This window comes from Mirounga angustirostris, unplaced genomic scaffold (assembly GCF_029215605.1).
Source record: "Mirounga angustirostris isolate CCGP_5_RB_7025 unplaced genomic scaffold, mMirAng1.0.hap1 SCAF_1, whole genome shotgun sequence".
NCBI lineage: Eukaryota > Metazoa > Chordata > Mammalia > Carnivora > Phocidae > Mirounga > Mirounga angustirostris.
This window is the reverse complement of record NW_026991709.1, coordinates 161,243,540-161,269,015: the sequence shown is the minus strand read 5'-3', so window position 1 is coordinate 161,269,015 and position 25,476 is coordinate 161,243,540. Positions and strand designations below refer to the sequence as shown.

At 53.3% G+C, this 25,476-nt stretch overlaps 2 protein-coding genes across 11 annotated transcripts in view; one reads left to right on the top strand and one right to left on the bottom strand.

The window, feature by feature from the left end:
- GRIP2 (glutamate receptor interacting protein 2) overlaps positions 1 to 16,044 on the top strand; it is a 97,912-nt gene extending 81,868 nt beyond the window's left edge. For 3 of the 4 annotated variants that reach the window (XM_064591600.1, XM_064591585.1, XM_045904271.3), the window contains 10 exons: positions 59 to 125; positions 218 to 363; positions 1,244 to 1,388; positions 3,414 to 3,553; positions 4,237 to 4,416; positions 5,440 to 5,614; positions 7,271 to 7,376; positions 11,397 to 11,540; positions 12,302 to 12,448; positions 13,475 to 16,044. In XM_064591600.1, the coding sequence (XP_064447670.1) occupies positions 59 to 125; positions 218 to 363; positions 1,244 to 1,388; positions 3,414 to 3,553; positions 4,237 to 4,416; positions 5,440 to 5,614; positions 7,271 to 7,376; positions 11,397 to 11,540; positions 12,302 to 12,448; positions 13,475 to 13,633 (1,409 nt within the window). In that variant the 3' untranslated portion in view covers positions 13,634 to 16,044. Of the gene's footprint in view, positions 1 to 58; positions 126 to 217; positions 364 to 1,243; positions 1,389 to 3,413; positions 3,554 to 4,236; positions 4,417 to 5,439; positions 5,615 to 6,972; positions 7,164 to 7,270; positions 7,377 to 11,396; positions 11,541 to 12,301; positions 12,449 to 13,474 lie in introns of those variants that run through there. The other variant, XM_064591604.1, reaches the window with a different exon arrangement.
- Positions 16,045 to 18,097: 2,053 nt separating this feature from the next.
- The window catches only part of SLC6A6 (solute carrier family 6 member 6), an 84,257-nt gene continuing 76,878 nt past the window's right edge, over positions 18,098 to 25,476 (bottom strand). For 6 of the 7 annotated variants that reach the window (XM_064591607.1, XM_064591627.1, XM_064591631.1 and 3 more), the window contains one exon: positions 18,098 to 22,595. In XM_064591607.1, coding sequence (XP_064447677.1) covers positions 22,246 to 22,595 — 350 coding nt within the window. In that variant the 3' untranslated portion in view covers positions 18,098 to 22,245. The remainder of the gene's footprint in view (positions 22,596 to 25,476) is intronic. The other variant, XM_064591616.1, reaches the window with a different exon arrangement.

The following is a 25,476-nucleotide window of genomic DNA, read 5'->3' as shown; positions in this document are numbered from 1 at the left end:
CCCCCCTCCTCGAGGCTGAGGCCATCAAAGGTTGGATTCATGGCTTCTTTCCCCCCAGCGACCAGCAGGAAGCGAGGAGAGCCCCTGATCATCTCTGACATCAAGAAGGGCAGTGTGGCACACAGGTAGGGATGGCCCTGGACACAGGGTAAGGGGAGCCGTCCATGGGGAGTGACATGTGCCAGGCTCTTTGTGTCCCCCACCCCTGCTCCTGCAGGACCGGCACCCTCGAGCCAGGCGACAAGCTGCTGGCCATCGACAACATCCGCTTGGACAACTGCCCCATGGAGGACGCTGTGCAGATCCTGCAGCAGTGCGAGGACCTGGTGAAGCTGAAGATCCGGAAGGATGAGGACAACTCTGGTATGGCCCTCACCCGGCCCTGCCACCTCTCTCGGTCCCCCCACAGGATCAGCAGTTTCCAGCTTGCAATTCGGGGCTCCCTCTGGCCGAGGAGGGAGGGTGGCAGGCTGCTGGTGGAGACTCCTTGAATGAGCAAATGCAGGGAGGCAGCCCCGCGCTCGGATGTCTCCTGGTCCCCGGGGCTGCCTGGATCCTCCATGGCCAGCACAACGCCTAGCAGAGGAGGCCCACAGGGGGCAGCAGTGAGCAGAGGGGTTGGTGGGGCAGGGATGCTGCAGGGGGATACATGCTGCGTGGGTGATGTGTGAGTGAAGAAGTAAAGGCTGCCAACTCTGACACCTCTGAGGCCAGACAGGTGACAGAAGTGAGTGACCTGGACAGAAGGTAAGAAAAAATGATGCAGGTTGGGGAGGCAGAAGGGAGAGGCTCGTGAGGCTTGTGGCCCCTGGAGAGCCAATCCCTTATTCAGAGGGGCAGCTGCCGACTCCTGCCCTGGGAAGGATGGTCCCTTGTGGGCAGATTCTTCTTCTTCATCTTTTTTTAAAGAAAAGCTGGAAGTCTGGTTTCTTCTTATCCTCATGATTGTTATTTTGTGTCCTGGGTGAAATCTATAGTTTAGAATGTTGGTTTCACGATTCTTTTCTTTCTTCTTTTTTCCATGGGGTTTGGGTGCAAGAAAACATTTGTGGAGGCAGAAGGTGGCCTCAGGATCCCCGGGCAGTGCCATCTGAAGTAATGGCACGAGCAGATAGGTGGATTAACGAATGAGTGGATGGATGAGTTTGAGGGATAAGTACATCAGGACCCTGGGGGCTGGGGGCATCCAGCTCCCCTGGGTCCTGCCCCACTGCGCCCCACCTGATGGCTTCCACCTTTGCAGATGAGCAGGAGACCACAGGGGCGATCAGCTACACAGTGGAACTGAAACGTTACGGGGGTCCCCTGGGCATCACCATCTCGGGCACAGAGGAGCCTTTTGACCCCATTGTTATCTCAGGCCTCACCAAGCGTGGTCTCGCTGAGAGGTGAGCTGGGGTTCTGTGGGGACACACAGGGCAGGCCTGGGGACCCTCATGGGGCAGGGGTTGGGCTTTGGGAACGGTCAAAGTGGATTCTGACCTCGGTTCCAACGTCGATGTCCTGGGTGACATCAGGCCTGTCCCTTCCCTCGCTGAGCCTCAGTTCCACAGAGGCAGACCAGCCCCCCTGGCAGACCTCCCTCCCAACCTGGAGATTCCGCGTGTCTGGAAAGTCAGCACTGGGAGCCATTTTGGATCCCCTGCTGTGTGCCTTCAATCCTGGCACAGCCTGGGGCTTTTCGGGAGGCATTAGAGGCCGCCCTTCTGTCCTCTCCTCTGGGAAAGCTGTGAGAAAGAGGGTGTCGCAGGCTGTCCAGACTGGGGGGAGCAGGTGAATCTGGGGCCCAGAGGTGGAACAGGGCCCCACAGGGGTCACAGGGATGCCAGGCCTGGGTGGGACAGGCTGGGCCCCCCGAGGAGGATGAAAGCAGGAGGGCCCACATGGTGGTGGTCTGCAGCAATAGGATGGAGGGGACTGAGGGTCGGTGGAGGGCTCCCTGTTCCTGGAGCGCCCCCTGCTGGCCCACTGCAAAGGCCAGTGTGGACGGTTCCTATCTCAAGTGTGTTCATCTACTCCCACCTTGACTGGGTACCTACCGGGTGCCAGCCCGTTCTGGGAGCTGAGGACGCAACAGACAGTGCCCTTGCCCTCACCGGGCTGATCTAGCTCAGTGCTGACCAACTGCAATGTAATGCGAGCCCCACGTTTCAGTATAAACTTTCTGGGGGCCATATTAGAAAAATAAAAGAAAAGAATAACATGAATCTTAAATACGTATTTATGTTAACATGTGTAGTCAATATACAAATTATAACGAGATGTTTTACATTCTTTTTGTCATACTATGTCTTCAGAACCCGTTGTGTATTTTCTATAGTCAAGCCATCTCAGTTTGGGCCAGCCACGTTTCGGGACCCAGTAGCCACATGGGGCTGGTATCTCACGATCACCTTCCCCAGCCCAGTTCCCAGGGATACCATTTCATCGGCCAGGGGTCAGGGCCAGGCAGCACACATTTTTAAAAACGCTCCTCAGTTAAGCGACTGCCTTTGGCTCAGGTCACGATCCTGGAGTCCTGGGATCGAGTCCCGCATCGGGCTCCCTGCTCAGCAGGGAGTCTGCTTCTCCCTCTGACCCTCCCCCCTCTCATGCTCTCTCTATCTCATTCTCTCTCTCAAATAAATAAATAAAATCTTAAAAAAAAAAAAAAAACCGCTCCTCAGGTAATTCTAATGGTGTCCAGGTAGAGACCCCACTGGGCCAGAGCAAGGCTACTGCCTGGCCCTATCAGCCCCTCGCACCCCCTTGTGAGGTCAGCTGAGCACCCTGTGCTCATTCTCTGGGTAAGAAAACAGGCCCAGGGAAAGGAAAGGCTCCCCATGGATTTCTGCTGGAGGGAAACACGAATCCCTTCCACCCAGCCATCTTTCAACTACAATTAGATAAAGTAAGTTTATCACTCCCATTTTACACGTGAAGGAACTGAGACTCAGGGAAGTTGAGAAACGGGGCCCCAGATCATGCTTGACACTGATTCCAGAACCTGACTTTAGAGTCAGGCAGAATAATCCCCTCCCCCGCCCCAAATTCTAGACTTAATTTTTTTTTTATTTTTTGTTTTTTAGAGAGGAAGAGAGTGGGAGGAGGGGCAGAGCGAGAGGGAGAATCTTAAGCAGGCTCCATGCCCAGCACGGAGCCCAATGCAGAGCTCAATCTCACGACCCTGAGATCATGAGCTGAGCCAAAATCAAGAATCGGATGCTTAGCCGACTTAGCCACCATGCATCCCCCAAATTCTAGACATTATACCTTTTTTAATGCCACCTTAAATGACACTTGCTTTTTGCTACAGCTGGGTTTAACTGAGGTCAGTCAGGCTTGTGCCTTGGGGTTCCTGAGTTCCCTGAGGGCAGACCCCCTCCTGGAAGCCTTGAATGTCTCTCATTCTCTGTCCTGTGCCCTCTCCCCAGGACTGGCGCTATCCACGTTGGGGATCGTATCCTGGCCATCAACAGCGTTAGCCTCAAGGGCCGGCCTCTGAGTGAGGCCATCCACCTCCTACAGGTGGCTGGCGAGACTGTCACACTGAAGATCAAGAAGCAGCTAGACCGTGAGCCTCCCCCCCGTCCCCCGGGGCCATCCACCCATTTAGGAAGGGAAATCCCTCTGTGCCTCTGTGCCAGGTTCATGTGCCCAACCCCATGGCATCCTCACCAAATCCTATGCAGGTGGGAAGACACCTGGGACAGCTGAGGAGGCCAGACTCAAGAGAGGGGAGTGGTGGTCCTAAGGTCACAGCTTGTGTAGGGCAGAGTCTGGGTCTGAACCACCCTCTCCATCGCCTCCCGCCTCTCAAGGCTGCTTGTTCTGCCTTAGGGCCGAAGTTTGTACATTCCTCAGTTCCCCTGAATTTGCACCCTGTACCTTGGCAGGGAGACCACCACCTGCAAGGGAAGGAACCTGAGCTTTTGGGTCTTCCTTCTAATCTGGGCTCCACTGTTGTTCACCATGTGACCTTGGGCGTGTTGTGCAGACCCAGAACCTCAGGGACTCCCCAGGGCCCAGCTCAGAGAACTCAGCCTCAGTTTTCCTGTCTGTGAAATGGGTTTGCCCATTAGTGTGCCCCTTCTCCTCCTATCAGATTGCTCAGTAGCAGGCTCGGGAGTGTGGAGGGGGCGCTCAGTGCCTGTGAGTTCCCAAACCAGACTGAAGTGGGGAAGCTGAGGCTCACTGAGTGTCTCTGTGTCTCTGAGGTCAGAGGCCAGTGGTGGTGACACCCCTTTTCTGTCCCAGGCCCCCTCCCATGCCGCAAGTCGGGCAGCCTCAGCGAGGCCAGCGATGCAGATGAGGACCCACCAGAGGCACTCAAAGGAGGCCTGATGGCAGCCCGGTTCTCATCCGCTGTGCCCAGTGTGGATAGTGCTGTGGAGTCCTGGGACAGCTCGGCCACAGAGGGTGGATTCGGGGGCCCAGGTAACGCCTCGGGGCCCTAGGCCAAGTGACATGCTCTCTCTGGGCTGCCCCAGCTGCCAGGCCTTTGCAGGGGCTGTTCCCTCGGCCTCATCCTCCCTCCTCCTCTCCCTGCTTCATCCTTCAGGGACACTTCCTGGAGGCAGACCTGCCTGGGCCCCATTAGCCATTCTCAGGGCCCCTTACTGCTCAGAGCATGGACCCCAGGCCTTCATACATCTTTTGATTAGCATCCATAGCACCATGGAGTTCCCCATCTTGAGGTTAGGGACCAAGCTGGCTTCACCTTTGTCTTTCTCATTCCTAGCCTGGTGCCCTGTACACAGCAGGCGCCCAAGCAGTGTTTATTGCATCCAGTTGAAGATAGGAAGGCAGAAAGCCCCTTCCCACCCTGTCCCGCAAGACCCTGCCTTAAGGTGGACACATCCAGGCTGCCCTCTGAGGACACAAGCTCCCCTGCCCGGGCATGTTGAGACTCATGGGTGGCCTCGGGGTTTGGGGGGCATTTGAATCTAGCAGCTGGCCTTCTGGCCTCTGTAAGGCCTGGCTCAGAGAACTAGTGGAGCGAGGCCTCTAAGTGGCCTCAGGTGGCTCCCAGCCCTGGTCCTCACTGGCTGTATATCTATCTGCCTTCCCTGGGTCTCTGCTTCCCCGTCTCTTGTACTTGATAAGCATCTCGTAGCTTACCCCTGGGGCAGGGTCTTGAGAGCTCCCAAAGGCAGGCCGAGAGGAATGGTTACAATGGTGAGCCTCCTCCCCAGGTAGGAGGCAGCCAGGCTAAGCCCATGGCATGGAGCCGAGACAGGGTCTTAGAGCCCTGGCCATGAACTCCTCTGCTGGGTGATCAGGAGTTCTGGGGGGTTCTGGGGGTAGGGACTAGGTGGCAGGGCCCTCAGGGGACTCTGGGTAGTCATGTAAGGCCAGAGGGGGCCAAGACCTATCCAGGGTCATCTAGCACAGCTGGAAAAGGGGTGGGAAGGAGGGCAAGCCGAAGTGGAAACAGACACCCACCTCTCCACCTGGCAGGCTCCTACACTCCGCAGACGGTGGCTCGGGGCGTGACCCCCCAGGAGTGGCGGCCCAGCCGGCTGAGAAGCAGCCCCCCACCCACCGAGCCCCGGAGGACGAGCTATACCCCGGCCCCCACGGACGAGAGCTTCCCCGAGGAGGAGGAAGAGGAGGATTGGGAGCCACCAACTAGGTCTGTGGTGGGAATGCCACGAGGGAGGAGGCAGTCATGGTCTCCCGGTCTCCATAGTGGTGGGGCAGCAGAGGGGTCTTGTCCGGCTCCTGAGGAGGGGCGCCTCCCAGGAGAAGGGAGGAAGCATCGGGCAGAGCTGCCTCAGCCAGGCTGAGATGGGGACAAGGGTGTGCCAGGCAGAGGGCACAGCAGTGGCAAAGGCGTGGAAGGTGTTTGCCTTTCCAGAGTCTGGTAATCTCCCATTCTCAGAACAGCTCAGAACTTGAACCTGACCCTCCTAACTTAGCCCAGATTGCTTGATGGCCTCCTGCAAGAGCCCTCAGGTCCCAGGCACCCGCCCTGGCCGTGGATGTGGTGGGTTTGGTAGCGGTTGGCTTTGAAGGACACCGCATCACTCCTGGAGGAGGCTCTCGCAGAGAGCAGGCCCTGTGGAGAAATGCTGTTCCTCACCCAGCCCTAGCCACCCCTCCTGTGTCTGTGCTTTGGATCGGGCACTTCCTTCTGCCTCCAGTGCCCTTCCCTCTCTCTCCTGGCCAAGGCCTGTGCGGCCGTGCAAACCCAGCTCACATTCTCCCGCCTCCTCCCGGAGGCTCCCCCGACTTTCTCAGACAGAAGGCATCCCTCCCTCTGCTGGTCCCCAAGCCGCCACTGCGAGCCTCCTCGTGGCATTGGCTGCCTTGTGCCCACCTGGTTCACGACCTGGCTGTGGTCCCTTCTGCGTAGCGCCCCTCGCTGAGTGCCTGGCACCCAGTGGGGACTGCTGCACACTTTGTGACTGAATTATCAGCTCCTTGAGAACAGGGGCTACACCTTACTCACGGCCGTAGCCCCAGGCCCTGCGGAGCCCTGGCCCGGGGAATGTTCGTAGAATTGGTTTGAATGGAGAGAATATCCTTCAGCCTTAGTCTTCTCATCTATAAAATGGGAAGGACAGGAGGCAACTATTGCCCATCATCCTCCCTGAGTCTCCCTAGGAGAGAAAAGCTCGTGGGCCTTTGTAAGAAAGTGCTTTGCAAACCATCCTTTCTAAGCGGCCAGGACTTTGTAGGTGGCAGTTGGCTTTGTGAACTATGAAGTGTGCAAGTGTGACTTGTTACCATTCTAACAAGCCTCGATTTTAGAGCTGACGATGGGCCCATACAGCCTGTGATGGAACCTGTGGGGTGGCCTGGACCCTTCCCCAAGCGCAGATACACTCTCCTCTCCATCCATCTGTGTCCTCGCTGGCTCCAGCTCTGTCCCTGTCACTGTGCTATGATGCCATGTGTCTGGGTGGGGCCAGGGGCCGTCCTCTGGGGCTACACCATGGATCTCCTCTCTGTCTGTCTGTCTGTCCGTCCGTCTGTCTCTCTTCCCAGGCGTCCTGTGTCACCGCTCTCCACCCCGTCTCATCTGCCCCTGTTCTAACTGGCCACCGACAGTCCTGGTCGCCCCTAACTGCGTCTTCCCCCCATTCCGTGTCACCAACCACTGCCCCGGGGCCCCAGCACTGCCACCGAGGACGCCCGCCTGCCTGCCCGCCCGCCTGCCCGCCCACCCTATGGCCCCTCGAGCCCAACGCTGGGCCCCGGGGCCCCGAAGACTCCTCAGGCCCCAGCCCGCCTGCCCACCCACCCGCCTGCCAGGAGTTGACACTCTCTGGTTCCTACGTTACAGCCCAGCCCCTGGCCCTGCCCGTGAGGAGGGCTTCTGGCGCATGTTCGGGGAAGCGCTCGAAGACCTGGAGTCATGTGGTCAGTCAGAGCTGCTGAGGGAACTGGAGGTAGGGCCACCCACCCCACAGACCTTCCTGGGGGCCCCCGTGCATGGACACACCGACGTGCGTGCCCGTGGGAAGCAAGCATGTTGACGGGATCCTGTTCATGTGTAGTGTGTATCATGCACTCACTCGGCACCCTCCGTGTAAAGGCGTCTTTACCCACGTGCAGGTGTGATTGAGAGCACCATGGTATGGCACGTGGAGGTATGTGCACATACGGACGTGTCTGGAATCATCATGTGCGCACCGGGGGCATGCGTGTGTGCATGTGTGTGAGCATGCTCATGTATGCACAAATGCTGAGGGTATTTTCAGAACAGGTGTGTCTGAGCGCCCATTTGGATGCTGAGGGGCAGTTTTGGGGTGTGTGTGTGTGTGCAGGTGCAGTCTGGGGACGTGGTTGTGGGCATGCTCCGTGGAAGCATGTGGATGTGAGCATCAGGGACAGACAACACAGGGGATGAGGGGTCAGGGGACCTGAGAAGTGAATGCAGCTTTGTGTGAGGTCAGCATGGCCCACTTTGGAACAGGCTGCCCGGGAAGGTCTAGGAAGGATCCGACTGGTCATTTCAGAAGCTCTTTCATGCTCTGAGAGCAATAATTTAAACTTCCACTTTATCTGTGCTTTTGCCCCTAAATTGTTGATTGGTACCATTTTTTTCCTCCATCAGTCTTGCCAATTACTAGGCTCCTCAAAGAACTGATTTTTGGCTTTGTTAATTCTCATTGTTTTCTTTTTTTTTAGATTTTATTTATTTATTTGACAGAGAGATAGCGAGAGCAGGAATACAAGCAGGGGGAGTGGGGGTGGGAGAGGGAGAAGCAGGCTTCCTGCCAAGCAGGGAGCCCGATGTGGGACTCGATCCCAGGACCCTGGGATCATGACCTGAGCCAAAGGCAGACACTTAATGACTGAGCACCCAGGTGCCCAATTCTCATTGTTTTCTATCTTACTCATTTCTGTGTTTAGCTTCTACTTTATTTGTGTTATTTAAATAACACAAATGGTTTCTTAGCTCCTTCATTTTCAGTCTTCCTTGTTTTCTACCATAGTGCACCTTAAGCTATGATTTTACCCATAAGCACGGCTTTGGCTGCATTCCCCAAATTTTGATTTGTGATGCTTTTGTTGATCATTCAATTCCAAATATTTCAAAAATTTCTATTACGATTTTAGTTAAGCCCTTGAATTACACAGAAGTGGAGAGTTTTTTTTTTTAAACCCACATTTTAAAACCAATTCATATTTGCTTTTAATTCATATGTACTGTGGCCAGGAGATATGTTCAGTTTGCTATGAATTCTTTGGAGTTTGCATCCTTATGAAATGTTATATGCTTTATCTTTATAGTTTTTTTTATTAGCGGTATGATAAAATTCCCGTCATGAGTGGAGATTTGGCAAGTTTTTGACATTGTCAATTTTTGTTTTCTATCCCTTGAGGTTATATTGTTAGTTTCATATAAATTCATGCTTGCTATAAGTTCTTGGTGAATTTTTCTTTTTATTATTAATCAGTATCTCTATCCGGATCTATGTGCTTTCCACTTTAAATTCCATTTTCCCTCATAATAATATGGTTCCATCAGCTTTATTTTAGCAGTGTTTCCTGTCTTTTTTCCAATATATTTATTTACAAGCTTACTGTGTTACTAAGTGTGTACATTTATCATTTTAAATGTATCTGTTATATGCTGTATGTAGCTTATTTTTCCCCCAATCCAAGAGTCTCCTTTTTAAGCTAGTTCATTTATATTTATTGTGATTACTAATATAATTAAACTTAATTCTAGCATATAATTTATACTTTCTATGTATCCTACTTACTCTATACTTCTGATCTATCTTTCGTATTCTTGTATTGATAAATCTTTTATTCCTGTTTACTCTCTCCACCACCAAAATGGACATTTTGTAATTTTATTCTTTTAGTGATTATCCTTAATTCATTTAATACTCAGTTTTTATTTTTATTTTTTATTTTTATTTTTATTTTTTAAAGATTTTATTTATTTATTTGAGAGAGAATGAGAGCAAGCACACGAGAGGGGGGGGGGTCAGAGGGAGAAGCAGACTCCCTGCCGAGCAGGGAGCCCGATGCGGGACTCGATCCAGGGACTCCAGGATCATGACCTGAGCCGAAGGCAGTCGCTTAACCAACTGAGCCACCCAGGCGCCCAATACTCAGTTTTTAAATTTCAAATTTTTTATTATTACAGGAGCCATATATGTGGATGGTGCAAAATTAGATAAACAAAATAAAATCAAAACTAAAATAAGCAAAATAAAACATAAGAACACAACATTCCCACTACACATAGATCATGACTGTTACTGCTTAAGTGAGTGTATATGTATTTTTAGGATAGTGAAACCATGATGTACATGCTCTTTCGTACATTTTTTCTGTCAGCTACCCCATTTTTTCCCCACATATGGAAATAACCTTTTGATACATTTTCATTTCTTCTAATACCAAGGTCATATGCAGGTTTTCACGGTTGACCCCAAATTTCCCTTTATACCTGGTCTGGCTAAGCTGGTGCCCAATCAAAGCTTGGCACCTCGTTGTTATGCTTTTTCAGTCTCTCTTAATTTTAGTCCAGTGCCTTTTTAATGATGCTAAGTTAAAATTTTTGTTTACCAAGATAAAACTCACATAACATAAAATTTACCACGTTAAAGTAAATTGAATATTAAAAGCAAAAAGAAGTAGGCGTGCCTGGTTGGCTCAGTCAGTTAAGCATCTGCCTTCAGCTCAGTCATGATCCTGAGGTCCTGGGGTCCTGGGATCGAGCCCCACATCGGGCTCCCTGCTCAGCGGGAAGCCTGCTTCTCCCTCTCCCTCTGCCTGCTGCTCCCCCTGCTTGTGCTCTCTCTCTCTGTCAAATAAATAAATAAAATCTTTAAAAAAAATAAAAGTAAAAAGAATTAATTAAGGATAATCACGAATAATTCAGGGGCTTTTAGTGTTTTCATGATGTTGCGTATACACGACCAGAACATTTCTAACATCCCAAAAAGAAACCCCACATCTCCCAACTGCTATCTGCTTTCTGTCTCTATGGATCTGCCTGTTCTGGATATTTCTTATAAATGGGGTCATGCAGTATGTGGCCTTTCGTGTCTGACTTTTTTCATTCAGCCTGATGTTGTAGAACGTATCAGTACTTCATGCTTTCTATGGCCGAATAATATTCCATTCTATGGATAGACCATGTCGCTAACTTTTTGAAAAGACTAGGCGCAACTGACTTGGCCTTGAATTTTCACTATCTTCGCTTTGCTTTTTCTAGCAAAGTCGAATCGATGCCTTTGGCCCCCCTTCTGAAGGAGACAGGGCCTGTAGAATGCTTCCATTTCCCTCTAAACTCTCTCCTCTAGTCTCCCTGCTTGTTTACAAATTACTCGAAGTTAGTTAATGTGGGATTTTAGTCAGTACTCATTAGGGTTGTAGGCAATTAATTTCTTGGCTCACTGTTGCTTTTTGCATTCTACTTTTTGCTTCTGAGTTCATCTTTAAGATCTTTTAGTGACAATCTTGGGGTGGTAAACTCTTCTAGGTTTTGTGTGTGATTTTATCTTATTTATTTTTATGATCAGCAAGATAGCAGAGTGTTAAGACCCTTGACTTTGAAACCAGATTCTGAGTTGAAATCATAATTTCTCTTAGCCTGGGTTTCCTCACCTGTAAAATGGACCCCCCAAATGGTATTTGCCTGTCTTTCTTGTAGTATCGTAGAGGACAAAATGAGTTGTGTGTGTATAGTGAGTGGAACTGAGCTCAGCACAGAGTAAGTGTTAACCATTCAGTGCCAACAATTAGTATTCTGATCGTGGGTGTGATCGAGGACCGCCCCCCCCCCCCCAGCCCACGATCAGACTGGAGCCCCTGGAGAGCAGGGACCCTGTCTATGCTGTGCACCATTGTGACCTTGAAGGCTGATACATAGTAGGTGTCCACAGATGCTGATGCAAACAGCGAGCAAACAAGCATCCGAGTGAAGGGCTCTGTGTCCGCAGGCATCCATCATGACGGGCACGGTGCAGAGTGTGGCCCTCGAGGGCAGGCCCAGCCACCGGCCCTGGCGGAGGGGCCAGGAGGCACGAGCGTCCCCTGAAGAGATGCAGGAACTGCTGCTGCCGACACCCTTAGAGATGCACAAGGTGGGCGCTGGGGCTGGGCCTGGGAAGCCTGGATGCGTGGCCTGGATGCGTGAGGACCCACCAGCGGCTCCAGATGGGCCCACCCCTCCTGGGCTTCATTTTCCTCCACCAAACACAATTTTGTACTAGGTGGAACTTGTCAAATTCTCACCATTTGGGTGATACACACACACCCCTGTGATGCACACTGGGCTGCTATGAATATTTTTCGTTAAGTAGACTTTTCCCCCACTTAAGATAGTGTGTGTGTATATAAAATAGGAACACGTTTATATATGATACATGTATATGTATGTGTGTGTCTGTGTGTATATATATCATATATATCAGTTATCAGTTCCTTAAAGGAGAAGCCAGCCTCCCTTGCCATCTGTAGGTTACTATATAGAAAAACAAGGGAGAAGAAACCTCTCAGCCAGTAGCCCTCAGAAGGCTCAGAGCCTCTTGCTATTTGCGAGATGAGCAAGTGTTAGAGGGGTGAAAACCCGTCGATACGCCACCGAGACTTTCTCCTGGGGGGAAGGGAGAGGACTGAAGAAGAACGGAGAAGGAACCCCTTCCCCGGCTTCCCACTGTGACTGGTGCCGGGAACCGGAAGTTGTGCTGCCAGGGAGGACGCGAGGGGGCGCTGTGTGGTAGTGGCAGGGAGCCGGCTGGGCAGTGGGCGGGGCGTGGGTCCCACACCAAGGGACGTGGGCTGCTGTGGGGAGCTGGGGACAAAGGTCAGAGCTCCAGGGACTTCCCCCTCCTTCTGTTCCCAGGTGACCCTGCACAAGGACCCCTTGCGGAATGACTTTGGTTTTAGCGTCTCTGACGGCCTCCTGGAGAAGGGTGTCTATGTCCACACTGTGCGCCCTGATGGGCCAGCCCAACGTGGGGGCCTCCGGCCCTTCGACAGGGTTCTTCAGGTAATGCTGGGCTGGGGGCACCATGATAGCGTGGCCTTTCCTTGCCTCGGGGGAAAGAGCCCCACTTCCACCCTGGCTGAGTGGCCTTAGGCCGGTCACCTTCTCTCTCTGAGCCCCGGCTTCCTCATGTGCGAAGCGAATAACAACACCAGTCCTATGGGCCCGTTAGGCTCAGTTATGTTGCACTAACAACCCCGAATCTTAGTGGTTAACACACGAACCTTTATTTGTCCGCTGGGGGGCGGCATAGGCTTGCTCCGCCAGGCTGGTGGGGGCTCTACCCTCTGCAAAAGCCTTCGACCATGTGACCTAGGAACCGAATCTGGAAAACCACACGTGGGTTTTTTCCTGCCTCCACCCAGAAGCAACACCGGCCACTGCCCTTTATGGCCGATTGGCCAGAACCAGTCACGTGACCTCGCCAACTGCAAGGGAGCCTGGGAAATACGGGTGAGCCCAGGGAAAGCTCTGGGACAGCCCTCGCCCGGCCACGCTCCGCTGCTCTTCCCTCGCCCCAGCTACTTTTGTTCCTTTGGTGCGATTTCTGCTATGTTCGCGCTACACTTACTGCATATGTTTCCTTTAAATTGGTGGAGTTTTTCTGACTTAAATTTATTTTGAAAAGAAGCTTTTCATGTCATTTAGGAATGAAAGACCAGCACCCCTTGCTTGACATAGAAGGTCAGTGTGAAATAAAAATAAAACAGAAACAAAGCAATGTCACCAATTCTAGGCAGGAAGCTGAGTGTGTGGTCTGCTCTTTCATGAAAAAGGGAGAGAAGTAGGTGTTAGAGGAGCAGGAAGGATGTCCTGGCACCTCCTTCGGGGTTTCTCTTTGATAAAACCTAACCAGAAGGATTGAAAGAGAGCTCGATGAAGGAGGACTTCTCTTTTGAGTGTGCTCTAGGTTTACCCTGTATGTGGGCTGGGGCCGGGCCCACACTGGAGGACATCTCAATGATTCCTACCTTCTTCAGCCCGGACGCAGCTGATGCCCGTCTGCCCCCTTGGCTGTGTTCCCTGCAGGTCAACCATGTTCGCACGCGGGACTTTGACTGCTGCCTGGCCGTGCCGCTCCTGGCGGAGGCAGGTGACATCCTGGCGCTGGTCATCAGCCGCAACCCACTGACCCAGAGCGGCCGAGCGCCACGAGCACCAGGCCCCAACAGCCCCCGGATGCTTTGAAGTCAGCACGTGGTCTGGACACCCACGGGCCTCGGTAGTAGGTCCTGGCCCCCAGACCTGTAACTGGGCTGGAGACCTGGCCACTCACTTATCCATCTGTCCGTCTGGCAGGCTCTGAGCCACGGACTGGAATCTGTCTCTATTCTCTGGTTCTCTGGTGCCTGAAGTACCAGGCAGTGAGGTCCCTGCCCCAACTGGAGTGACATCTAGGTCTTTCTCCATGTTGGGACTCCAAGATGTCCAGAGGAGCCCCACTCAGTTGGGGTTGAGACAGGCTGCTCAGCTGGAAGAGGGACCCTGGGGGCTAGGGAGCCCAGCTACTATAGGGAGTGCTTTCTCCCAGCAGAGCTATGGAGTTGCCAGGGAGGAGTGAGCTCCCTGTCACAGGAGGTGGGCAAGTGGGAACCGGATACCCCCAGTGCATTCATGGACTGAGGTGTGAGGCATCCGGGCAATGGGTCCACACAGGCTCAGGTAGTTAGCTTCCCCATAGGGGGAGCATTTAGGGTGCACCTGGGGGGCCACCTTTTCTGGACAGCCTCCCCCCAAGAGGGATGCCACTCAGGGTGGCAGCCTAGCCCCTTCCCTACTCCAGAATTCTGGTGTTTGGGGCTTGCTGGCATCCCCGCTTAAGAGGCTCTTGAGCTGGGATGGCTGAATCCCAGGAGACATTGGCCTGTTGATTCTGAAAGTGAGTGATTCTTTCATTTTGGCAGCTCTGGTCTGAAGCCTCCGGGATTTGAGACCCTCAGTTCTGGGCCCTTTGGGCCAGCTGGGTGTCAGGCTTTGGGCTCTCAGCCCCTCCTCCTTCTTTTGTAGGAGGGGCAGGCAGAGATCCATATGAATACACCCCTCTCAGGCCAGGCCCCTCGCAATGGGAGGGAGTCATCTGGGACAGAAGACCCAGGAGTTTTCGTTCACCATTTCGGTGGAGATGGGAAAACCATAGAAGTATCACATATAAGATGATACAGCTCCTCTTCGATCTCCAAATCCATGAAGGAGGAGAGACAGGGAGAGGGAGGCACAGAGACAGACGTAGGCAGGCAGGAAAGCGATGGGCCATTCTCTCTCCTGCCCAAAGGTGACAGTGTCCAAAGAGGTGATTTAAGAAAGTTTATTCCCACTTGAAATCTGAAAGCACCAGCATCCCTTAAAGTCATTGTCCTCATTTTCCGCAGACCAGAAACCCTTTTGAGTTTGAGAAGGGCATAGGCCTTCACCTGGTGGTCTGGGCTGCAGCCCCAGGGATGGAGGTGGGCAGGCAGGATTCAGTCAGGGCTGGGGGGTTGCTTTGCTCTTAACGGGGGTCTCAGGAAAACGGGGCACCCACTCCCGCCTGCATCCTTCATGCTTCCGTCCCTTGGAGGCCCCCAAATCCTCTTCCACTCGAGGGACAAGATGGGGAGTCAAGAGGCTTGTTCTTTTTGCTCTGTGACCCCTCTCAGTCTGCCCTTCTCTGGACAGTCTAGGGGTGGATAGTCTTTCTGAGCAGGTACGGGCCTCCCTGTCAGGGCCAGAACCATGCCCACTGGGCACCCTGCTCACACTCTCCCTGAGGGCCTGCATTCCCTCTTCTCCCTCCACTTCCCCACACCCTGCTGCTCCCTGCGTTCCCTGGAGAGCCCTCCATGCCAGGGCTGGACTGCCCAATGCCTCTGCTATCTTGGATTCCTGTGTAAACACCCGCCCCAGGGTGAAAAGGTACTGCCCCCCCATCACAGGGGCACCGAGCAAAAGCCAAGAGCCCTCAGCCTGGGGGGCCAGGGGGTGCCACAGCAGAGACATGGCCACTGGCAGCCGCAGCTGTGTGAGCTTAGGCAAGTTGCCTAGCCTCTCTGGGCCTCTGTCAAGTGACAGGGCTGGACAGGCCGCACTCCCAGGGCCTCTCGGCTCAGGAGAGCTGCGTTCGACTGCCGGTGAGAAGAAGCATCCCCTCCCCGACCAGTGCCCCCTGCCTCCTCCGGCTGAGGCCTCTGCCATCTCCCAGACGTATGCAACCAGGCCCGGCAGGTGGCCCCTGGCCGTGGCCAGCCTTCTCATATGCAATATTCTGGCTTCTCATGGGGGTCATAGATCCCAGACTTGACATTTCCCGATGCCCGTCCCCGGTGAGTGTCCTGCCTGCCTATGCATTTTGGGTACAGCTCCTGTGACCTGCCCCTCCCACCCCCAAAAGCTGTATTTTTCTCTGGCTGAGATTAGAGCATATTCCTTGTAAAGTATTTTTCTACGTGGGGTTTTCTTAGGGCTCTTGGAAACACAGGCCAAGGGGCTGTGTTGCAAAGGCCATTTGGGGTCTCTTTGGGGCCCGTGTATAAATCTGTTCTGCCAGGGGTTGCAGTGACTTAGGAGCTGGGGGGGGGGGAGGGGCTGCTGTTGGGATGATTTTTTTAAATAAAATTATTTAAAAGCAACTAGATTGTGGTGTGTGCTTTTTTTTTTTTTTTTTTTTTTTTAATCATAGACTGGCAATAGTCAACTTCTGTTTGGATCTTATGACATCTTCCCTGCTTTTAATTAATTCATCCATTCCAAAGGTCTGCTTGGGCTCTGCATCATTCCAGCCCCTGGGATAACAACATGAACACGACGGATGAGGGAGGTCCCGCCTGCATGGGGCTTAGATTCTCCGGTTGAAGACAGACAGTGAACAAGGGAGCAAATTGTAAAGGATTATTTCAGGAGGTATGGAGTGCAGTGAAAAAAACCCAGTCATGGGGATAAAGTGGGGGACGAGAGCTTTAGCTCAGGGGTCAGGAGGGACTTCTCTGAAGAGGTGATATTTGGGCTGAGACCTTCAAGACAGGAGTCCCTTGGGAAGACTGGGAAGAACAGTGTCCCAGGCAGAGGGCACAGCAAGTGCAAAGGTTCGGAGGTGAGAATGAGCTTGGTCGGTTCAAGGAAGAGAAAGGAGGCCCAGAAGCAGAGTGGGGAGACCAGGTTGGAGGTTTGCAGGGCCCAGTGGTAAGGGTTTGGGTAGGGACTATGGATTTTGTTCTGTCAGCAGGGCGAAGTCAAGGAGGCAGGTGAGTGGTGGGTCTGCTGTATGGAGCCCCTTTAGCCTGGGTGTGGCCCCATCGATGCCCTGAGTCTTCACAGGGCAGCCAGGGCACGATGAGCCCTGAGGTCATGGCCAGGCCTCCCTGGGGGACCACAACTCTGTGTGGGCAGAGGGAGCGCTTCTTCCCATCAACCATGCAGGATGGAGTACGCGCCCCCATCTCTGGAGGTGTGCTAGCCTGGCTGGACCACGCTGGGGCAACGACGTGGCTGGGCCAGGGAAGCCAAAGGCGAGCTGTGCATGGGTCACTGCGGCTCCTCCCAGGGCTGGGCGATAGGTTCAGGGCCCTTCCTCAAGGGGGACAGAGGTGTGGGCGGGTTGTGACCAGGAGAGGCCCGTCCTACACACCGGCTTTGTGCAGGCATTGTTCTGCGTGCTTTTCAAGAATCCCCTGGGTCCTCCTGCAGCCTTCTGAGGGGGCTCTGTTATCATCCCAATGTTCTAGGTGAAGAAAGGAGGCACAGAGAGGTTAAGTAACTTGCCCTAAGTCACACGGGGAGTAAAGGATGGAGCTACAATTTGGACAAGTTATGTGGCCAAGGCACACAGGGAGGAGGAAAGTGGACAGAGGCCATCAGAAAGGCCAATAGCCAGAAACAGAGCTGGGGGAGTGGTATTTTATTCTAACATTGTCTATAAATAATGAGTTACCAAGAGACCTTTTTTTGGTCTGGGAAGTTGGGGAAAGGACCCAGCAGCGTCCCCTGAACTTGCCCACACTCATTGATCTGCCCAAAACATCGACCTGCCCTGTGACCCCAGCGAGGCTGAGCCCCTCTCCCTGCCTCAGTTTCCCCATCTATAACAGTGGGTTGGGTACATGATTCCCAAGGTGGAGGACGTCTGTGCCAACCACTTATTTTCTGGGGTCCTGCGTGTCCTCTCTTTTGAGGCCCCAGTGTCTGTGGCATGATTTCTATTTGCATCCCTCTAGGGCTTACCCCCTCCCTGCAGCCTGCCCCACTCTTGGGCTTGGCAATCAGAAAGCCCCTGCTTGGGCATCAGTAAGTGACTACTCCTGGTGCGTCACCTCTAATCAGCCCAAAGCCTCAAAAGGGGCAGTGGTTTATTCCAAGTGGGGAAACTGAGGCTCGGGAGACCGATGTGAGCGGCCCCGCAGGGCTGGGTGTGCGGCAGGTGGGCTTGTCCCAGCGTCGGTGGAACCAGCCGGAGCAGACTCAGGAGTCGGAAGACAATGCTTTCACAGACTTGCTGTGTGCCCTGGAGTTGACTGCATCCCCTCTGTGATCCTCCGCCTCTGCCTCTGTCTCCGACCATGGATGACAACACCACCTTTGGGGAGCACCCTGGGGCAGAACTGAAAGCCTCTGTAAACTGTCAGGCGCTTGCCACACAGAAGGAAAGAGAGCCTCATCAAAACTGAACCCACACATGTTGGATTTTAAAAAGGAAATGTTTATTTTCATGTTATAAGGTGATTACAAACTCCTCTAAAAAAAAGCAAAGATGAATTTAAAATATCGATATACATATTTATCTAAAAAGCAAAAGAGGAAAAGAAAAGCCCTGCAAAATACAGGGATTCATATCATAAAACATTTATACACAAAAGCTTGTATACTGCAAGACTGAATTACACACCAAGGATCTTATTCAGATACAAATGTTCCTCCTCAGAAGAGTCTCGTTGGTTGATTTTTTTTTTTACAAAAGTTTAAAATATCTTAAAAATATTTTGAAGTTTTAAAAAAAAGTCCTGATGAGCCAGACATATTTCTGGAAGGAGGCAAGACCCACGTTCTCAGCTTTCTCTTGTGCTAAATACAGAGTCACAGTTGCTAGGGATTCGAAAATTAATTGGGGAAAAAAAAAGAAAGAAATGGAGCCAACATCTCAATTTGAAGCCAAATATATAACAAGATGCTCCATCCTTCAGGGAACTGTCAGAACACGTCTGTAGTGACACCCACAAGAGAACAATGAAACACAGCTTCCTATTAAAACAAGAGCGTTCTGAGGGCCAGGCGTCAACAGGGTGCTGGGGGCGAGGGAAATGCTGTTCTCTGGCTTCCGGGTTGCTCACGCCCCTCTCTGAGTTTTCATATCTGGGACTTGGTTTGGTTTGTGCTTGTTGGATTTTTGCACGGTGCTATGTACAGCATCCACGTGGACAGCCCAGCCTGGGGCTGCCTGACACTGGGGTCTCGGGCCGGAGGGGCCTCGATGTTTCTCTTGGATCCTTCCTGGCCTGTGTCTGAGGCTTGAGGGGAAGGAAGGCACCTCTGCCTTTAGCACTGGCTGCCCAGAGCATTGCCTGGTCCAGAAGGGCAGTGTTGGGAAGATTCCGACTGGGCCATGGACCACTACGTGGTGGCACCTGGGTGACACTGATCACCCCGTGCTAGGCTGAGGCTGGCTCACTCCCCTTGTGCTTCACCACCTTCTCGGGGGGGGGGGGGGTGTGTGCTGGGGATCTGGGGTGAGAATGAGGGAACAAAGGTACACAGAGGGGGCTGTGCATCACCCAGAAATCCCCCAAGGCCACTTCTTGCTCCCTGGGAATGTCCTGCATGGCCTCAGGCTAAATCTTGCCTAAAGGATTCTGCCTCTTGTACACCAACTGGCTTCACTGGGCCTCAGTTTCCTCACATGCAACCGGGATCTCAATTCCTAGCTCAGAGGGTTGTTGGGTGCAGTCACCCGTCCCACGGAGCCGCAGCGTGAGGTCCGGCGGGCCCGAGGATGGTGAGAGGGTGGGGGTGCTGCTCTCCTCGTCCCTGAATGCTGGGGGACAGAGCGCTTTCCTTTTTCATAAAGGCTCGTCTTTGGTCTTCCGGGAGAACCATGGGGAGCTGCACTCACCACTCGCCACACACCCCTTGGAGAACTGGAGCAGCTGGAACTGACTGCAGACAGTCTGGCTCCAGTCCCTGCTCTCTGTGCCCAGTCTCTTCCTCACCCCGGACCTCATTTCCCCCATTTTACAAGGGCGTTGATGGGGAGGCATTGACCATGCAGGAAGGTCCACTGCAGGGACTGACACGACCCGTGTCAGGCTCGCTGAAGCATCTCCCTGGGTGAGATTTATCCTGAGGCCCTTACCCATTTCTGAAGCCTCAGAAAGTTCTTTAACCATCTCCCTTGCATCCCTTCTCAGAGCCGGCCGACTGGGCTACGTGGGGGCACCAGGATTTCTGACCCATCCCAAGGCAGAGAGCGGGCGGAATGCCTGTTCTCCAGAGACAGGAGGACCAGAGTCATGAGCTCCAAATACAAGTTTCCTTTATGTGGAGACATATAAAAGTCACGCATTATTACACCTTGTACTCACAGAGCCAAGTTCTGCAGATACACAAGGGCTAGGGTGGGTAGACAAGAGGGTCCAACCGGAGACAGGTGCACCGGGAGATTGTCGAGGAGCGGGCTTGGGTAAAGTGGCTGACCTTCCTTCCAGGCAGGGCCTGGGGACTTGGTCTGCATGTGTCTTTGGTCTAGAATTTGGTCTGCGAATCTTATAGGAAGAAGCCTTTCTCAGGCCATTTCCAGAATGTTGCAATTTGCCTACCAACCCAAAATACTGTAGCCTTTCACCGGAGGGGAGATATTGTAGCCTGAAATGACCACAAATGCCCAGGCAGCCACAGTTTGCCAAGCCCCCCTTATCCCCACCTATCGCCTGTCCCCAGTCGTCGACAGTGGTTAGTTTACTAAGTTCCATGAGACAAAGGAAAATAGGTCACATTGCTACTCAGTAAAATTAGGAAACAACAACAAAAATAAAATCAGACACAGCGGCAACCATAAATACATAGAAAAAAAGGAACACACAATTGTTAATGGTTTGGAATAGGACTGGGTATTGTTTGGCAGAGTACATGCTTTGGAAACAGTGAAATGTGAATGTTTGCCGAAGAGAAGAGGTTCAGGATTGCCTCTGCCCCGGGGGAGGGGGACACCAGAGGCTCCTCCCCTCCCGAATTTGGGGAGAGGGTTCCAGGATTCAGAGAGCCCCCGCTCTGAAAACCCGAGCTGGACTTCACTCTCCACACCCCATGAGGCAGTCACTGTCGTCTTTGAGTGACAATGTTTCGGTTTAGTTTAGACTCTGAACTTGGAAGTGACAGTTTAAATGGCACAGTTTAGGTCCAAATGGGGGCTTGGGTGGAGACACATCCGTGTCAGGATTTTAAAGGTGGAGTACCTTCCCTCCTGGTTCAGAGGGGAATGCCACTCTCAATCAGGCTCTTGGTCAAACCAGTTCTGGGGTGCCAGCCCCCCGAACAATCCCACCTTTCTAAAAAACACTCCCTCACCTCCTCTCCTCGGTCCCCATGTAGTGTGCATCTAACACCAGCTACTGCAGGGGTTGTGACGTGAAGGGCCTCACCACCTCCTGAGTCGTCACCAAGGGCTGCTTTTGTGCCCGAACGGGGAGGAGGGTTTGGGAGCACTTCACCGAATCCAAGACTCGGGGAGCCTCCAAAAGCACTCTTGGCACTCCCAGCGAGGAGCTGGGGCAGCCTGGGCGGGGAGCTTGTCAGGAGTCTCCCAGCCTCTGGGAGATGAGGACAGAGCTGAGGGGGTAGAGATGAGGAAAGAAAAGCACCCCTCCCTGACACCAGGCCTCCCTGAATGCCTGGGCCCACACCCTTTGGTCCACCGGCCCACCCCTCGTCCCTCACCGAATACATCATGCTTCTCTCCCCCACACAGCTGCAAGAGATGTCAGCTGGGGAGTGGCCAGGTTCTTTAAGGTTAAAGAACCCCATTAAAATGCAACAGCCCCATCTGTGTGAGGTTTGGAACCCCGAGACCGCCAGCTCCTGCTGGGCGGGCCTCAGACCTCTACCTGGGATGCCCTGGGCGGCAGCCACGCCGGCAGCCTCCTGAGGGCTCCTGAATGTCGGGGCACCATCCTCACCAAGCCCTCCTGCGAGCTCTTGCCGGGCCCCCCCTCGGATGAATGGTTCTGACAATCTGTCGGACGGTCCTTCTGACTATCCACCCTCAATCTCAAAGTATTAGGTGGGATTTTGCTCTTGGTGCAACGGTTTATAGAGAATCAGACTTTCGCTGTCCGGCCTCATCTGTCTGCTTTAAGTCAGTCCCTTGATGTGAGGGGTGGATTCATTATTTTGGCATCTCTCTTCTTGGCTAAGACAAGTGTAATGAAGCATCTTCTCGTGGCCCTCCTTTCTCCAGCCCCTCTGGGTCTGGCCAGCTCGTGGGGCCTCCCCTTCCCCAGCTGTGTGCTTCTACGTGAACCAGGTTGGGAAGGTACTACACCTTTAAAATGGGTCTGCTGTCCAGGAAAATCCCACCCTGTGTTTTGGGGGGCAGAACTTTCTGCCAGCTACGCAAGCACCGAAGAATTGCTTTTGAAAACGAGATCTATTGCTGGCAAGAAGATCAATTCAAGTGGTAAAAGTGTATGACAATCTCTAAATGTATATATAATTATACGTAAAAAAAAATACAAAGAGAAATTTACCAAGTTCCCATAAAATACATCTAATTCAATACGAAAGCTCTGCCTTGCCCCGGACATCTGCCGGTGGGTTTTCTTTTTGTACAAAATATCCCCAAATCAAAACAAAATACACATACGCACAACACCACACGCACACACACCCCCCAACACACACACATACGCGCGCGCACACACACACACAGAGTAACATTTTCTGTGACAATTAAAAAAAACAATCCTAGTGCAAATAGAAAGCTCTGTAAACCTGGTCCTATGAGAATCTAATGTTAGTAAACAGCAGGGAAGCAGCCCGTCCGCCCGAGAGCTCACATCATGGTCTCTACTATGATGTGGGTCGGTTTCATGAGGGCGCCGTTCACAGCCAGGCGGGAGCTGTAAGGCGCAGCCCCCTCGCGCTCCATGGCCCAGCGGTTGGGTTCCCTCGGGGTCAGCAGGTACTTGAGTCTCTGGAGAAGCAAGGGGACGGGAGCAGAGAGGAAAATCAGGCGGCTGCTTCCCGGCTCCGCCACGACCGTCTACACCCCCTGAGTCGGGCCAGTGTGCTGTCTGGCCTTTGGCGAACTAGGACCCTCTCTGGCCCCGCCAAGGCATCCACTGGCAAACGAAGGAGTTGAACTAAGGTGCTTCTAAGGTCCCTCCGGGCCTTGAATCAGCGCAGAATTCCTGTCAGTAGTTCCCTTGGCCAACCCCTGCTTGCCCACCTCAGGGACAGGGGACTCACACCTCCCAGCTCCGACTTCTTTCTCCCATGGAGCTGAAATATGCCTCCTTGTAATTCCCATCCCCCGACTTCTCTGACTTGCAAAGCAGCCCGAGTTTCTGCAATTTGTATGCCAGAGGTTGGATAACTGTTGTGAGCCTCCTATGGCCCCCACCTTCTCCAAGGAGAAACTCCAAATTCCTCAGCTGCCTGTAAACTGCATTTCCTGCCTCTTGCACTAGGGTCCCTTCCCTTCCCCACCCCGTAGGTATCCGGTTCTCCCTGCTCGGGGCTCAGAGACCACTGTTCATGTCCGAGCTGCATCTTCTGACAGAGAGGAGCCAGAGGTTGGACTGTACGAGAATCATCCCATCACTTTTGGGCAGGGTGAGTTTTGTCCTCCTGGCTGGTTGCCGGATCATGGACTCAGTGAGGCAAAGAGCCCTTCCCAGGACACCCAGAAAGCCAACAGTGGCCAACTCAGGGCTCGTGACTCCCAGCTCCCCTCCTGCCAAGTGTCCATTCAGAGACTTCAGTAGGAAGCAGTTGTGAAGAAGAAACCTTTCTCCTTAGGCATTTACATTCCACTTAAGTCTATTACAATTTTTTTAAGGTGCTTATTAAAAGCTACAGTATTTCACTTGGAAAATCCAGATTTCCATCTGTTCTTAAAAACTTGCAAGATCTGGCAACCCCAGGGCCATACACCCCCTCTTGGTCACAGCAGGCCAGAGCTGAGGGCCTGGCTGCCTGCCGCAGCTCTGGATCACCTTCTCCAGGTCCCTCCCAGCCCTGCCTGATGGCTTCCCTCGCCTGGGTTCCCTGCCTGGTCCTGGGGGAGCTGGCCTGGAGGCCCCAGGTAAAGGGCAAGGGATGGAAGGGCGGCCAGAGAGCAGGCTCAGCTCCCTTCCACCACATTGCCTCTCTACACAGGTGCACGCCCAGAAGATGGGACAAGAGGTAGACAACGCCAGGCGGCCAGCGGGGCTCCAGCTCTATGGGAGGTGCACACGGAACTGGAGTCCTCCCAGGACAGAGCTCTGGGTTTGCAAACCTGGCTCAGAGAGACGCTCATTGCTGGGAGCACAGCCGGGAGACAGGTCGAGGGGCCCACAGCAAACAGATCGATGGGGGCTCCTATGCCTTCAGAGGAGGGGGCTTCGGTTATCCACCCGGTTTGTAGGTGCAAGTTTGAGTGGAGGCCTCACCCACACCCTCTTCCTTCCCCCACACAAACCCCATTCTCATCAAACCTCTAAACTTGGGATGGAACACTATTTTAAGATTAGGCTTTGAAGGGGGGCGCCTGGGTGGCTCAGTTGGTTGAGCGGCTGCCTTCGGCTCAGGTCATGATCCTGGAGTCCCGGGATCGAGTCCTGCATCGGGCTCCCTGCTCGGCAGGGAGTCTGCTTCTCCCTCTGACCCTCCTCCCTCTCATGATCTCTGTCTCTCATTCTCTCTCTCAAATAAATAAATAAAATCTTTAAAAAAAAAAAGATTAGGCTTTGAAGGGACACAGTTAGCGTTAGGTGTCCCCCCTCCACGGTTGAATCTCCAACTGCTGTGGGCACTGACCTATCGGTACAGACATTTAGGACCCTCTGCTGCGCCCCAATCACCCCTTTAGTTTCTTGGTAGTAGGGACATTCTGGAAATTGCCAGGGAGGGGCTAGGTTGGCATAGAGTGTTTGGGGGGGGGGGACATGTGGAGGGCTCAGGGCCGTAGCAATTGCCCATCTGTCCCCAGACCCAGTAGTTCAGGATTTTAACAAATCATAGGGCCTACCAGTATTCTGGCTGAACACTGGGGTCCTTCCCTGTATCCTGACAAATTACAATGGGTCCGCTGCTGCAGGAACCCCCAAGGGCCCCAGGGCTGTCCTGGCTCAGACAGACCCCGGCTTCATGGCCTGTTTTCCTCCCGGGCACGCCCCCGCCTACTTCCTCTGTCTAGGGCAGGCTGCTCCCTTTCTGCCCAGGGCCGCCCCTCTCCCCCTCCCACCACCACCTCCAGGCCATTCCCCTGCCCACAAGGAAACTGGCCCAGCCCGAGGGGGAGCCAGGGCCCCAGGACATCCTGGCTCCAGATTTTTAAGAGAATAACAATAAAAACAGCCCAGAACAAAACAGTGTAGTCTTGGAGCAGGCCCAAGCCCAAAGGTTAAGGGAGATTCTAAGAAAAGGGTTTCTTGGAAAGAGCCTCAGCTTTTGCCACAGCCTGGAATCTGCAGTATTGTTGGGAGAAATTTCTGAGGGGTTGGTGGTAAGGAGGGAGCCTCGGGGTGGGGGCCTGGCAGGCACAGGGACCTGGGGGCCTGAGGTTCTGTCTCCGGCAGCAGACGGGGCCACAGATGTGGGGAAGGGAGGGACACCACCATGGGTTGGGCTTATCCAAACCTTGGCTTCAGGGTAAGAGAAGGCCTCTGGGTGGAGCTCAGGCTTCCTTCCCGGCTCCTTGTCTCTTGTCTTATGGCTTCAGCAACATGGCCCCCACTGCTCCCAGGATAAAGCCCTAGCTCCGAGCTTGGCATGCAAAACCACAGTCACCTGTCCAGAGCCATCACCCACCCCCCAGAACATGTCACTGCTGCCCAAGTGCTGTCACACGTCCTTGCCTGTGAATGCAC